Below are 13421 nucleotides of genomic sequence, written 5' to 3'. Positions count from 1 at the left end.
TAATTGATGTGAAGTTGTCAAGTCCTACACCAACGTCTTAGAAAAACATTTCTGACCCAGACTGAATAAACATTTCTGTACCTCTTCCAAGAATAACCCTGGTTTTGGGACAGACATTTGTAGTTGACTTGACAGAACCTAATGTCTATAAATATGGCTTTGCAATTAAACCCTTTGCTGAAAAGCACTAATGTGTTTCCTGGTGAGAGGAAAAAGTGAAAAATCAGTTAAACTCGGGAAATACTGAAAAACAAATGTTTCAGTTGTTTTCTGTAGCATTGTGTCTGTCAGTGGGAGTGGTGTTGAAGCAGCAACAGAAGTCTGAGCATACAAAGAGCTTCCACATTCTCACATGCCTTGTCCTGCCATCCTCCAAAGTGAGTGCAGTGCTTGCAAGACCTTCATGCAGGTGTAGTCTCAAACTCTTTCTCCTTCTAGTGTGTGCCCAAACATACTCTTCAGGTTGTTGTGGAAGTTGTACTCTGCTTTTACTAATCTTACAGGCATCATATGTACCGTCTTCTTTTTGATGAAGATCTGGTTGTGTAGCTTGTGCTTTTTGGGATTAGGACATCTGCAGTCGTGAAGGCTGAGACATCCAGTTTTGTGTGGCTTTTCTTGCATTTGCTTTGATCTAAGTGATACCAGAAGGGATAGGAACAGAAAGGGAAGACTTAACTGCCCCACACAATTTCCAGTCTCCAAAATGTACTGGTGAAAAATGTAACTTTTAACTCTACATCTGTCTGTGGCAATGACCACATTCTATTTACGATATTTTATCTGAGAATCTCAAAGCACTTTGACAAGCTGCAAACACAGGCTCTCAAAGGCTGTGAAGCAGGAAAATACTGTTCTCCCTACTGTGCCCCTTTGGTGAATCCAATAGGGAAACTGGAGAAATAGGTCAAAGCTTTGGATCACTACAAGGGGCAACTGCTTATCAAGCTGAAGATAATTCCTTTGTCTGTTTCTTGGTTGTCCTCTGCTTGAGGAGCAAGACCATTTTTCTTCCTCATTTCCTTGTGCAGAGGTCTGTGGCGACATGGAAAACTTAAAAGGTATAATGGTGGACTTCCCTTGGTAGCTGTGCTAGTTGAAATGGCAATCTCCAACATTTTGTTGGAGAAAGCTGCTCCTATTCAGAAAGCATTGCTTAATGGTGATTAGGGCTGTTCTTAGAAGTGGGTGTTTACAGGAGGTTGGAGAGCTGTGAGGAAAGCTCACCTCTGTTGCCTGGATCCAGACACTTCCATTAGATGCCTGGAGGTAAATGGCACAAATGTGCCTTACAAAGGATTTAAAATTGTTTTAAAATTTGTTTCTTGGTTGTTCTGTTGCATCCAGCGCACACGGGTTCTTCAACAGCAGGAAACATTCACCAGATGGTATTAAGTTTATAATTATTTCTAACAACCAAAATTTTATCTCTGTGCCGTGGGTCAAATGCTGTTTGACTGAAAGGGACAGTCTTCTGTGGGGATCAGGATTACCTTCAGGTTAGGGTTTTTTGTGCAGGGGCCTCAGTCCGTGTTGACAGGCTTCTCTCTGCATGTGCTTTATTGCCTCCATCTCTTCCCTTGAGACTGATCTGAAGAATACAGCCCAGAAATCTGCACTTCATGGTCCCTGTTCTAGCTTAACTGACTGCTCCTTCACAACTGAAACCCCTTTAAGAGACTTCCATTCCTGATACAAGAACTGGAAATGACAGTTTGCCACACCATCAGTATTCTCACTACTTTATTTGCATCTTCAGCTTCAGCTTCATTAATTGCTTAATGATTCATCCAGTTACTCATCTGATTCTCTTGTTAATAGCTGTGGCAGGCTTTGGTATATCAAACAAGTTTAATTAACATATCATCAACAATTAAGAGCTTTTTGCTTCTCATATGATGAAAACTTTATCTGCCTGAATTTTATTGTTACTGCCACTGAGAAACTGACCATAGCTTTGGAGCAGGACACTCTCTGGTGCTTGCTGCAGCTTCACTAACTGTAGTGCTGCAGAATCCTGGAGCTACAGTGTGTTACTCCTTCTGATCAGCATCGTTTGGTGATCAGCTTTCACCAGTGCATGCTTTCCACTTGTGTTTAAATATAAGCTTGATAATGGTTTTAGAGAGGATAAATGGGTCAGGCCATCATCCTCCTTTCTGGTCCCAGTTCTTTGGACGTGCTTTGTTGGGCTTTACTGATGGATTTCAGATTATTTTGCTATATTTTCGGAGAATAAATCCAAGGTATAGAAGGGGAAGCTACAGGCCTGATGTTGAAGCATAAGGCCTTAGTTTTCTTTACTTCAATCTCTTTCTCTGTGGAGCAACACCGCTTGCAGCAGTGTGCATCTCTGAGGGCTGTTTGTTTTGCAGCATCGGGGCAATGTTTGCACATGGAGTTTGCTCGTGAATCATTGGCAGAATTTCTTTTGCAGCAGGTTACTATAGTGACGTCCTGGAGCAGAGGAGCGTGAATGTTCCCTCTTTCAACTGCCCCTTTGTTAAATATGCTTGTGGATCTCCTGCCATCTGCGGGGTCAGAACTTGGTGCCTTTCTGATAAGCACCCTGAAACACTTTAATCTTTTTAGGAGCTGGGCAAATTAATAGGCAGGAGATGAAAACGTATTCAGGCTTGTGAATTAATCTAAATGTTATTTGCTATCTCCTTTGCTGCTTTTGAGCTGTGTATGTGCTGCTGAGTGCACTATAGGAACAAGCTTACAGTGTTCCTGTGCCACTTGGCCTCCTGAACTTTCTCTGCTGCAGAAAGGCTCTGAATTTTACAGTGAGAACACTTAGGAGAAATTTTTCCTGGACTGGACAAGCACTCTTGCTTCCTTTTGCAATCTGTTTGTGGTTCCTGTAGTTCATTCACAGCAGAACCTATTTTGTCTCTGTCAAAATGGAGCTTTACTGAGCTCTTTATCTCAGAATCTGATTGGACATTTTCAAAAAGAAGGATGTTTTCTGGCTTCCAGGGCAGCATCAGCTTTCCAGTTGTCTTCAGAATTATGTCATTTGGAACTCCTTTGCTTTCAGGGGTCATTGCTGAGAACATGAAACCTGATGCTGGTGCCCCGTTAGAAAGAAATTAGTTTGGCTCTATTCCCACAATACTGTTTTTGTAGCACTACACAGCAAATGAAGTGAAACACAGCAAGTATTCTTGGTTACTGAAATCACTGTGATTCCTGTGTCAGTGTTCAACTGCTGTGTAAGAAAAGGAGATTGCAGAAAGCCATTTTAAGACGTTTCTGCTTCCAAATCATGGGTTTGTTAGTTGGAAATAAAAGGAATATGCCCCCTCCCTTCAATCTTCAGTTAAGATAGTAAGATAGGAATGTAAGGAATGTAACCAGCATTGCAATTTGGGCTTATGTTCAGCAGTTGGCTCCAAAGCCTGCCTGCTCTTTGTTGTTTCTATAATGTGAACTCCTAACAGAACCCTGGAGTCCTTGCATGTTTGATAAACTTCTCATGTGCTCTTGTGTGAAACTTCACATGTGACTTCTTCCACCTTCCTCCATTCCCCAGAAGTCCTGTCCCTGCAATAGCAATACTCTGTCCTCCTTCTTCCCTCCCATGCCAAAGAGTTTTTGAAGGCCTCATTTTCCCCCTCAGACATTTTCTCCTCTGCAGGGATTTTGTGCTACTCCATACTGCTCTCCATGGCAAGGTTTTGTTGGCCTTCCATTCTCAGCTCCCACCAGTAGCTTTTGTTTTAGCTGTTAGCTCTTGGCTTTTCCTGAGTCATCATTTTAAAGAGGGTTTTGGGATGAGCTGAGGTGACCCAACTGTTGTTGCATGTTGGGTGTAGTTGTGGGAATTGTGGCCACATGATGCAAACACTTGCAGTGGGACAACATGCAAATATTTATGAATGCAGTCTAGGGTTATATTTCCCTGAATTAAGCAGATGTTGCCCTTTCTCTGCCTGCTGCTCCTGCTTCAGTCCTCATTCTTCTTTTTTGGACATTTAAGTAAAGTATCTCTCATGTTGAGGACTTGTGTGTGAGATCTGTTCTTACCTCTATTCATATGTCTGGGATAGGGAATAAGATACCTCCCTGGCCTGTTCTTTTTGTTTTTTAAAAGGTTCTGAAGTCTTGTAAATGGCATCCCGCTCTCATTACAGTTATTTTCATTATCAGTGTTTTTAAAATGCTATTGGAGACAGTGTGTTCATAAAAGTCAAATTGCTGGTAATTACAGCTGGTTCTGGAAGCCACTTGCTGAATGAAATTTGGGTCTTCAAACATTTTTCAAACATACCTTCAAGTCAAATAAAAAATTGCATGCCTCAATTAACACTTGTCATTCTTTTTGCTTTGTGTTTTAAGTAACAAGCCAAACCCCAACCAGATCAATGTAAATAATGTCAAACCAGGAGTGGTAAATGGTACTGGAGTCCAGGCACAGAACGCAGGAGCAGGACGGGCCTGTGAGAGCTGTTACAGTAAGTGCCAGAACGGCAGCTGAGATGGAGATGTTAAAGCTGTCTTGTGCTGGGGTAGGGGGGCAGAACTGGCTATAGCAGCATTTAAGCAAAATTTTTGAGGTTGTTTTTGTTTAGTGTTTGTTTTGTTTTTTAACTACTGGTGTTGGATTTGTAAATAGAATCACGAAGTACTAAAGGGGGAGATAGTAGATGTTCCGCATAATTGCAGGTGGCTATTGAGTGAGTGTTTAAATCACCAAGGTGTGAATTTGACAACTTTTTTCATCATTTTTAGTAGATTTCAAAATGTGTGCCGCCACTGTATTTGATCTGCTGCCTGATATTAATATACTGAGTTCTAATGATTGTGCTCCTTTATGGGGAGCCTTTAGAGATGCTGGAATGTAGGATTGTATGAGAAGTCAAATCACAGACTCTGTACATTTTTCAGCTGTAAAATTAATATGTGGGAAGCTCCTGAAGACAATCTTTGCTGTGTCCCATGTTCTGCAGAAATTCTCTTGCAAAGAGAGAACCTTCGGTTCCTTTGGCAGGAAATCTTCCCATCCTAATAATTGTTTCTTTTTGTTCACATTTTAAAAGGGGTGTAGATTAATTAATGTAATCAATTCTGCTGAAATCACAAGTGTGTTTAACAGTGGTGATGACAGTGAAGCCATCATCAGTTTTTAAGGTCTGTTTGAGCTTTGCTCTGTGTGTGTGTGTGTGGGGGGGGAAATGTTTTGTGCTGCTTCTAAAAAGAATAAGATCTGAGAAGTGATCCTGTGTAAGGATATATATAATTTCCACCTTTGTTATCTCTAGCCACCCAGTCTTACCAGTGGTATTCTTGGGGTCCCCCTAACATGCAGTGTCGCCTCTGTGCATCCTGTTGGACCTACTGGAAGAAATACGGTGGCTTGAAAATGCCAACACGGTTAGATGGGGAGAGGCCCGGACCAAACCGCAATAATTTGGTGGGTATCCACCGGGCAGACTGCTGCCTCTGCCTGGCAAGCTGAGTGTCATGCTACCTAACTGCCTGCTCACTGTTCTTAAATATTTAACCGCCGAAAGAATGCCTTCAGCCTTCATTGTTGTCCTTGGGTTTGGTATTCCATGTCAAGCAGAAGTTGGTGCATTAACCTCAGCTTCGGAGTAATTTGTTGCGAAGTACTGCCCTGAGGAAAAAAAAAAAAACCCATCATTTGTTTAGCAAAGCAGCCTTCAAATGCATGAAGTGACTTTGTGGAGATGGGAGAAACTGAAATGCCAGCCAGTGTTTCTGGTATTTGGTTTCCATGATTTTTGCTGTAGGGAAAACAGTACTGTTTTTTTTCTCTCCAAAAGAATTAATTATTTCCTGAAGCGTATTTACTTTCCCAGGGCATGTTCAAAATTAGATGTACCCCAAATAGCTAGTGGCTTTTTAGAGATCCTTTTATCTTGTTTTTCTACCTAATCCTATCTTTTTTTAATAATCCTCCTTTTTATGAATAGGTTTGAGTGAGCACTGTATGAGCTGTTTCTGTTTCATTTTTCCTCTCTTATTCCAAACCCAAAATTCTTGGATTTTTTTCTGAATTTGGTGAAGCTTTAATCTGGAAGCATTAGACATTAAGCTGATTGGAAAAAGTAACTGTATCACATGGGCAGAAGGATAGCACACGCTGAACTTTTATCTCAGGGTAATTCCTTTGCTCTCTCCTATTCTTTGCTCTCATTCCCTTTCCATTTCTTTTGTTTGACCTTTATTCTTTCCAGGCTTCTCTTTGCCCTCTGAAGCCTCCTAATTGCAGAGATAACTGCCTTATACCTCTTCTTTGTTAATTAAAAGTATGTAAATAGTCAGAGAAGGGAAAGTCTTGTTCTCCCCAAACTGAAAGTTCTTCCTGTTTTCCAGCTGTGGATGGGTCTGAGATAACAAGATACTACTTGCATGATTTCATTGGTTGATTTAGTTGCTTTTCATAAAGAAGATAAGATACTTCTTTGGTTCTCAGTAGCTGATAAGTGTTTTCCAGTAGTACACTTTACTGTATGCAATGAACATTTGACATCTGTGAGTACATTTGCTGAGTTAAGAGTAAGAATTAAAACAAATTCTTGCAGCTTTGAGCCAAAACCATTCCCACGTGCCATGCATTTGCTTTGGAAAGTGAGTTTGTGGTGTATGTTTTTGTCATGTAGCTCTAACTGATTTTTCTCTCCTTCTGACAAACGCTTTGTTATAAGGAGTTTTCATTGTACCTCCAGAGCAACCCTAAGCACCCAAAATTGGAGTGTCTTTCTGTTGAGTCTATAAGCTCTAAATCATTTGATAGCAGCAGGTAACTTCTTCATGTCTGGCTATTGGATCCCTACCTTAAAACTAGAGACAGCAAAGAAATAAAGGCTTCCCTGCAAGGTGAAAAGGTTTACCTTCATTTTATCTTTTGAGATATGTGAGGTTAGACTTGGGAAATGGGGAATAGCTGGGCTAAAAATATTTTTATCTGTAATACCATTTCTGTTCTTTGTCTGAGAATCAGTAGTTGAAAGTGATTTTACATAATACTTTCTCTTCCTTAGAACCATACTTACTAATAATTACTTTTCAGAAACCATTTTTATTTTCCTTTCCCTTCAGAGTCCTCATGGTGTGCCAGTACGAAACAGTGGGAGTCCCAAATTTGCTATGAAGACACGACAAGCTTTCTATCTCCACACAACAAAACTGACCAGAATTGCCAGACGTTTATGTCGAGATATCTTGCGCCCTTGGCATGCTGCAAGACACCCCTATCTGCCTATCAACAGTGCAGCAATCAAAGCAGAATGTGAGTGTGCTGCAGTTGGGACCTCCTTGCCAAGGAGTCCTTTGAGACTCCTGTCCTATAAAGTTCTGAGTTGCAGCTTGTTGAGATGTTCTCTTGCATGTAGCTAGTGCTTTCACAAAATCTAGCTGTACTTGCAGAGTCTTCTAACTGATGGTAGGCTGAGCAAAATAACTTTGAAAGTTCATGAGTTGTTTGTTTTGAAACATTTGCATTTGCTATTACGTGGAGCATTTTCTGTGTTTGTGTCCTGTTGCCAGGATCTGCTTGCCACCTGTAAAATTCCTTTCAATGGCAAAGTTCTTTCAGGACACTGGAGTTATTCACTTGGTTGTGCTATACTAGCTAAATGTCTTCACCCTCTTAATTCTTTTTCTGTGTTTTACAGGCACAGCACGTTTACCTGAGGCATCAGAAAACCCATTGCTATTAAAGCAAGTGGTTCGAAAGCCTTTAGAAGCAGTACTCCGGTATTTAGGTATTAAACAAACCAAACTGTCACATGCAAAACCCCCCAAACACGGGAACACCCTCCTAGCTACTCTGCTGACCATTTGGGTTTTCCACTTGGGTCTAATTTTAGATACTCCTTCTGGATTAAAACACACAAACAGAAAACAAGGCATAAAAACCCCCCACCCCACAAACCAAAGGAGACATGAAACCTATCTCATTAACTTGTCCCTTTTACTGTTCCTCTTTAATCTGACAGACCCAGTGTCTCTGCAATCCACTTTGGGGTCATAAAGCATAAAGGTCAGAAACTTTTTCAAGTGAAGGGAGGGATGTGTTTCCTGTGACTCCTGATGTATGTGGGCACAAGTTACCACCTGCTGGTGGAGGCACTAACATCATGTTTTGGGAACATTTAATTATTCACTTCTTCTAGTTTTGGGCTGTCCGGAGGTAATTTGTACAGTTGGGTTCTCTAAGAAATCTCTGGGGTTTAGGACAGCACTGTGAATTAGTTGATGGCTGTTCTGTGCTGAATCTAGATAAAGGGATCATACTTCTGTTTTTCACTTTCCTCTTGGGTTTTGGTGGGTTTTTTGTTTGTTTGTTTTGTTTTTATTTATTTTTTTTTTTTATTACAATTTTCTTGAGGACTTCTGCCTCCTGAGCTGATCTGTGGGGCAGGACTGAGTAGCTCCATCCAGAACTTCAGTGTAAGTTTGAGGTGCTGGAAGCATCCAGAGTGATGCTGTGTGACATGCCAGCACTGACTCCAGACAAATGCCAAATCCTTTTCCCCAGTGCTCCCAGTCGCCCTACAGACATCTCTCAGCTTGTTCTGGAAGCCAAACACGAGTCTCTCAGGGAAGTCTTGGACAGCGGCACTATGCAGACTTCCAGCTTAGCAAGGAATTTGATCACCTTTTTATTTAGATAAGCAGCACTGGAGTTGATTTTAGGTTTCTTTAAATGTTTTTGTTGAGGACATACTGTAATGCTGAGGGTGTATTAAATATTTACTGTTTCTCTGTTGGGTGTCGTACTTCTGCTGTGTACTAATGGGATACATGGATTGAGAAACCTTTGGAAACATACAGTGCAACAAAAGAGAGCAAATGAAGGGAGAAGCTTGCTGTTGGATAAAATCCTTATTTTAATAATTGTGCAGAAAGTAGCAGTAGATTTTGAGTTTTCCTTGCACTGTGTCAGGGTCTCCACTGGATTACTGAGCTGCAGGAAAGACTGATGGAAATAGAGGGAGGCTGATGGACTGGCAAGAAGGTTTTTTTGGATGGTGTCAGTGGGATTAAATTTATATGTTACTCTGCTGTTAGAGAAAGGGAGAGACTGCTGTGAGATAAAGACTCAGTTGAAGTTCCTATTTGCTGTTTCTTGTAACTTTCTCAAAGTCTTTCCAGTTGAAGAGTGTGGGTTTGATCTCTGCCTTGGCCCAAAGCTTGAATTCAGATGTTGTGTTCTTATAGTGGATCTTCACATCTTTGCTTTTTGCCATTGGAGAAATTGTATTTTTCATAAACGTTTCTGGAAAACTGGCAAAGTTGTAATTTCCCCAGAATTTAGGGGTGTTGCATGACCAACATGGCCAAAGTTGGATTTTAGTATACAGCACCCCAAAAATCACCTCAAATTATTGGAGAACAATGTTACGGAAATAGATACAAAGTGCTTTTGCTATCAAATCTTATTTTAGGACAGTACTATGATAATGATTTTATATATCTTTAGTAGTGGTGAATTCCAAAATATATGGAAATGCTTTATATCAGTAGCAATCTCCAGTCAAAGCTATTGACTGAGATAGTTTGTATATAAGAGGAGGTGTGCTTTGTCACCTTGGAAGTTTACAGGTTGTTTTCAGGTTTATCATTCCAGTATCTTTGCTAATAAAAAATTCTACTTTGCTGTTTTCCACCAGAGTCTCATCCGTGTCCTCCGAAACCAGATCCTGCAAAGAGCTTGTCCAGTTCTCTCAACAATCTGACTCCTGCTAAGTTTACACCTGTCATTAATAATGGGTCCCCTACTATCCTGGGAAAAAGAAGTTACGAACAACACAATGGAATGGATGGTAAATATTTTTCCACAAAATTTATGTTGTGTTTATAGGCTTTTTCTTCTGTCCTTTCGCTGTACAAGGAGATTATGTAGACTCATAGTCCTTTATATAAATTCTGAGTTTCTTATTCTTGAGGAAGGTTATTTTTAACTATTGCAAAAGCCGCCTGTCCCATTTCTCCTTTTGGGTGAGGCACACGATATGCACTGCCTGGGAAGTGCATGCACATAAAGTCACTTGCTAGTGGAACACTGCCTGGCTTGGCCAACCTCGCAAATGGGATAGCGAAGGAGAAACTTCCTTTCAGTTTTTAAATTAGTAGTGTGAAGAATACCCTAATAGACTTTTTGAGTGATGTTTCCCTTGTGCGTGGGCTTTACCTCCTCAAGAAGAGGAGGTAAGGGAAAGGTGTTTGAAGTGGGAGAAAGAAGCAGGATGTTCTTGGCTTGGACTCCGGGTCTCTGTTCTGAAGAATTGCTCTTGCTTGAGAGTGTCAGGGAATAGAAAGTGCAGTCTCTTATCTGAGATGAGGAGAAAAGGGTTTGTTGACATGGTCGTAATGGGAGTGAGAACACAGAGGGTAGCTCTCCTTAACAGGGGAAAGGTACAGTTGGTGTAATGGTGACTCTCAGCAGGGAGGGAGATCCAAAGAGTCTCTCAATTTTTTACCTTTTATTTTAACTTTATATGTTACTTATCTGATATATAATTACAAACATTTGATATCTGATTGTGTTTTAAAATAAGAACTTTTAAAACTGCTGCTGTTCAGGTTGCTGATGTGATGTTTTTCTCTTTTCTGTTCACTTGTGCTCTATCAGGCAACATGAAGAAGCGCCTGTTGATGCCTAGCAGGGGTAAGACCTTGAAGCTGCGCTCAGCTTATGCTAGGAGAGTGATTTTTAGTTTCATCTGCTGGCTTGTCTGTGCTTTGTGGCTATTGAGTCTGTGTGCACCTTCTGTGTTGATGTCTAAGTGTTCTTTGGGTAACCACTTCCACACATGGTTTTGCTGCTCACCTTTCAGGCTTTTCACACGCAGGCAACAAGTTGTACAACTGTACAGAAGACATGAAGTCCTGCATTCAGAATTAATTCCTAATTCCTCAAGTTGACAGAATAGTCTTTCAGCAGTTCTGTGAAACTGCAGGAAGCTGTAATGGTTGGTTTGAAAATATGTGTTGTTTCACTGTTCAACTTTTAAGAAAGCAAAGTTTCACGTCTGGAACTGCTTTGAATTCGCTTGGACCAAAAGAAATAGAAGACAGTATTTACATCAAGTCCTAAGTTCAACCCTCTGTATTTTTCAGTGGGAGTGGACAGTCTCACTGGTGAAAGACTGTCTGCACAATTCTCTGCTGGCAGTAGAAAATGATTTCCAAAATTTTCATTGGTTAAAAATTAATCTGTTCTGAGTACTGAAGAGATGTCAGAATCTTTCATTTGTGATAATACAGGAAACGTATATATAATATCACTTCACCAAATTCAGTAGAACAGACCAATTTTGAATATTTAGGAGACAGATAACCACAGAATGTCACTGTAAACAGGCAAACACAAAACTTAAGCTTACGTGTTGCCGTGAACTGGCCAGCACTGCATGCCCTGATGAGAATCGTGTTTCATGGCTGAGGCAGTGGATGGCTGTTACCCATATTTACATGCATGCAAATATGAGTGCATGTGGAGAATACATCAGTGAGGACAGTGGTTGTTCTACTGTCTTGCTCTCTTTGGGAATTTATTCCTTGATATCCTGTTGCTGAGTTTTTATGTGCTTTGTAGCTTGTCTTTTGGGAAGAGTAACAAAATCCTGCTGCATTGGTCAATTTGGCTTCCTTGAAAGCTTCGTCCAGTAAAGTGGGATGTAGGTGCAGGGTAGCTCACTGAATTTCCACAGCTCCTGGTGACTACCTGCTTGTGGGCCACCTGCTGCTCCCTGCAAAATATCCTCCTCGGCAGATGACACACTTGGGAAGCTCAGAGATGCTGTGGCCCAAAGGAGAGAAGTAGAAGAATGGATCCTTCCCTCTGGAAGGTTCTCTCTGCGTAGAGCATGGACTTGATAACCTGTCACAATTTTCTGGAAATGGAGGACCCTGTTTTAGTGTTCCATTCAGTTATAACTGTTGTTGGAGCTATCTGCAAGACGATTTTGGAAAAGTACCTGTTCCTCAGAGTTTGTGTTTCTCTGAAGCAGGTGTGTGTAGCTGTGTAGGGTCTGGATCTTTCTGAGCACCTGCTGCTCTACCTGTTTGGTCTGTTCTCAGCCAGCCACTGAAATACTTGCTGGAGAACTCGTTCCTGTAACTGCCAGGTAGCAGAGTCCAGTTCACTCCCAGAATCCGTTTCGCTGCTGGCGTAGTGTGTGTTAACTGGATATTCTTTTGAGCAGTTCAGCTTAAACCTGTTGGTTAAGATTTATTTGTGAATGGAAAATGTTTGCATCACTGCGATTTTGCATGTGTAATATTTCCTGAGCCTGAGTTGCTGGAAGCTTTGCCAGGACCAGGAGGGAAGGGAACCACCTGCAAGGAAACAACATTTAAAGAACTTGGATCGAGATCTGCTGTGCACAGGGAAGGAGATGGTGAAAGTTTGATGAATCTCTTTCTGTCCTGCTGCCAGTTTGTGTGTTGGTCCCTCTTAGCACAGGTTCCCAGTTGCCTTGCATGTGAACTGGTAAACCTTGCTGGCTGTGGGCATGGGTACAACTGGTTTCCTGTGCCGTGAAAGGACTGGGATTGTGGCACTGAGGCTTCTCCTTCGTTTTGGATGGAGTCATCCAGGCTTAGTACTCTGGGGGGCTGCTGACAGGAAGGAGATAAGTTGGAACTGCTGTGAAGAAGAGGTGAATGGCAGTGAGAGTGATGAAGCCTTGTGGCCAGAATTTAGGAGCCAGTGAGTGAGTATAAAGGGATTGAAATAAACCCATCTGTCCAGAATTACTGAGTTTTGGATTATAGCTGTCCTGAAATAGTAGAAAAAGGTTCATGAGAGCGAGCCTGAATTGTTGTAACTAGTCAGATTCTGCATTTACATAGATACTATGGGAAATTGGGGGTGTTTCTTTTGTTATTTTCATGTTTCTTGTCTCTTGTCATACTGACTGGTTTAGGTCACTGTAGGAGAGTGTACTGCAAAAAAAAAAAAAGGGTGGTGTTAAGATGTCTGCACAGAGAGGCTGAAAATATTCTTTCTGCACGAATTTAGGTGCAGGAAGACACTTTGTCCACCTGTATTTAAATAGTTTCCAAGGAGATGTTAACCTAGTGCAAAATGGTAATCCAGGAGCTTTTCTGCTTCCTGCTGATGTTCTGCGTTGGTGGCACCTGGAAAACGTCTCATGGTTTGGACAGGTCGCTGTGCCAAAGTCTGTGGCAGGGGACAGTGGACACTGTTATGGTGGGCTTTAGCTGAAGTCTCTTTGCTGATGATGAAAGCCTTGTGGTGCTTGGCCATCACCTCCAAACACAGGGAAGAAGTCTGAACACTGGAAATTATGGCGGAGCTGGTGGCATGTGATGGTTTTGTAAGGCTTTCCTCAAGGCCAGGTTGTAAAGCAGAATATAATCAAGAGGTTTATTTGCAGGAAAGAGCCAGGTAGCAGCTTGTGTCTGTGTAGTGTAAA

General features: G+C 41.4%; 1 protein-coding gene across 5 annotated transcripts in view; it reads left to right on the top strand.

Annotated features, from left to right (window-relative positions):
* The window catches only part of MTA1 (metastasis associated 1), a 75590-nt gene that overhangs the window by 45378 nt on the left and 16791 nt on the right, over positions 1-13421 (top strand). For 3 of the 5 annotated variants that reach the window (XM_066192006.1, XM_066192005.1, XM_066192008.1), the window contains exons 12-17: positions 4345-4460; positions 5268-5419; positions 7072-7261; positions 7647-7736; positions 9648-9800; positions 10610-10645. In XM_066192006.1, coding sequence (XP_066048103.1) covers positions 4345-4460; positions 5268-5419; positions 7072-7261; positions 7647-7736; positions 9648-9800; positions 10610-10645 — 737 coding nt within the window. Of the gene's footprint in view, positions 1-4344; positions 4461-5267; positions 5420-7071; positions 7262-7646; positions 7737-9647; positions 9801-10609; positions 10646-13421 lie in introns of those variants that run through there. The other 2 variants (XM_066192007.1, XM_066192009.1) reach the window with 2 other exon arrangements.

This window comes from Chamaea fasciata, unplaced genomic scaffold (genome assembly GCF_029207755.1).
Source record: "Chamaea fasciata isolate MVZ Bird 193981 ecotype frontalis unplaced genomic scaffold, bChaFas1.0.hap1 SCAF_10, whole genome shotgun sequence".
Lineage (NCBI taxonomy): Eukaryota > Metazoa > Chordata > Aves > Passeriformes > Sylviidae > Chamaea > Chamaea fasciata.
Note: the sequence above shows the minus strand (reverse complement) of the source record. Positions and strands in the feature narration are given on the sequence as shown.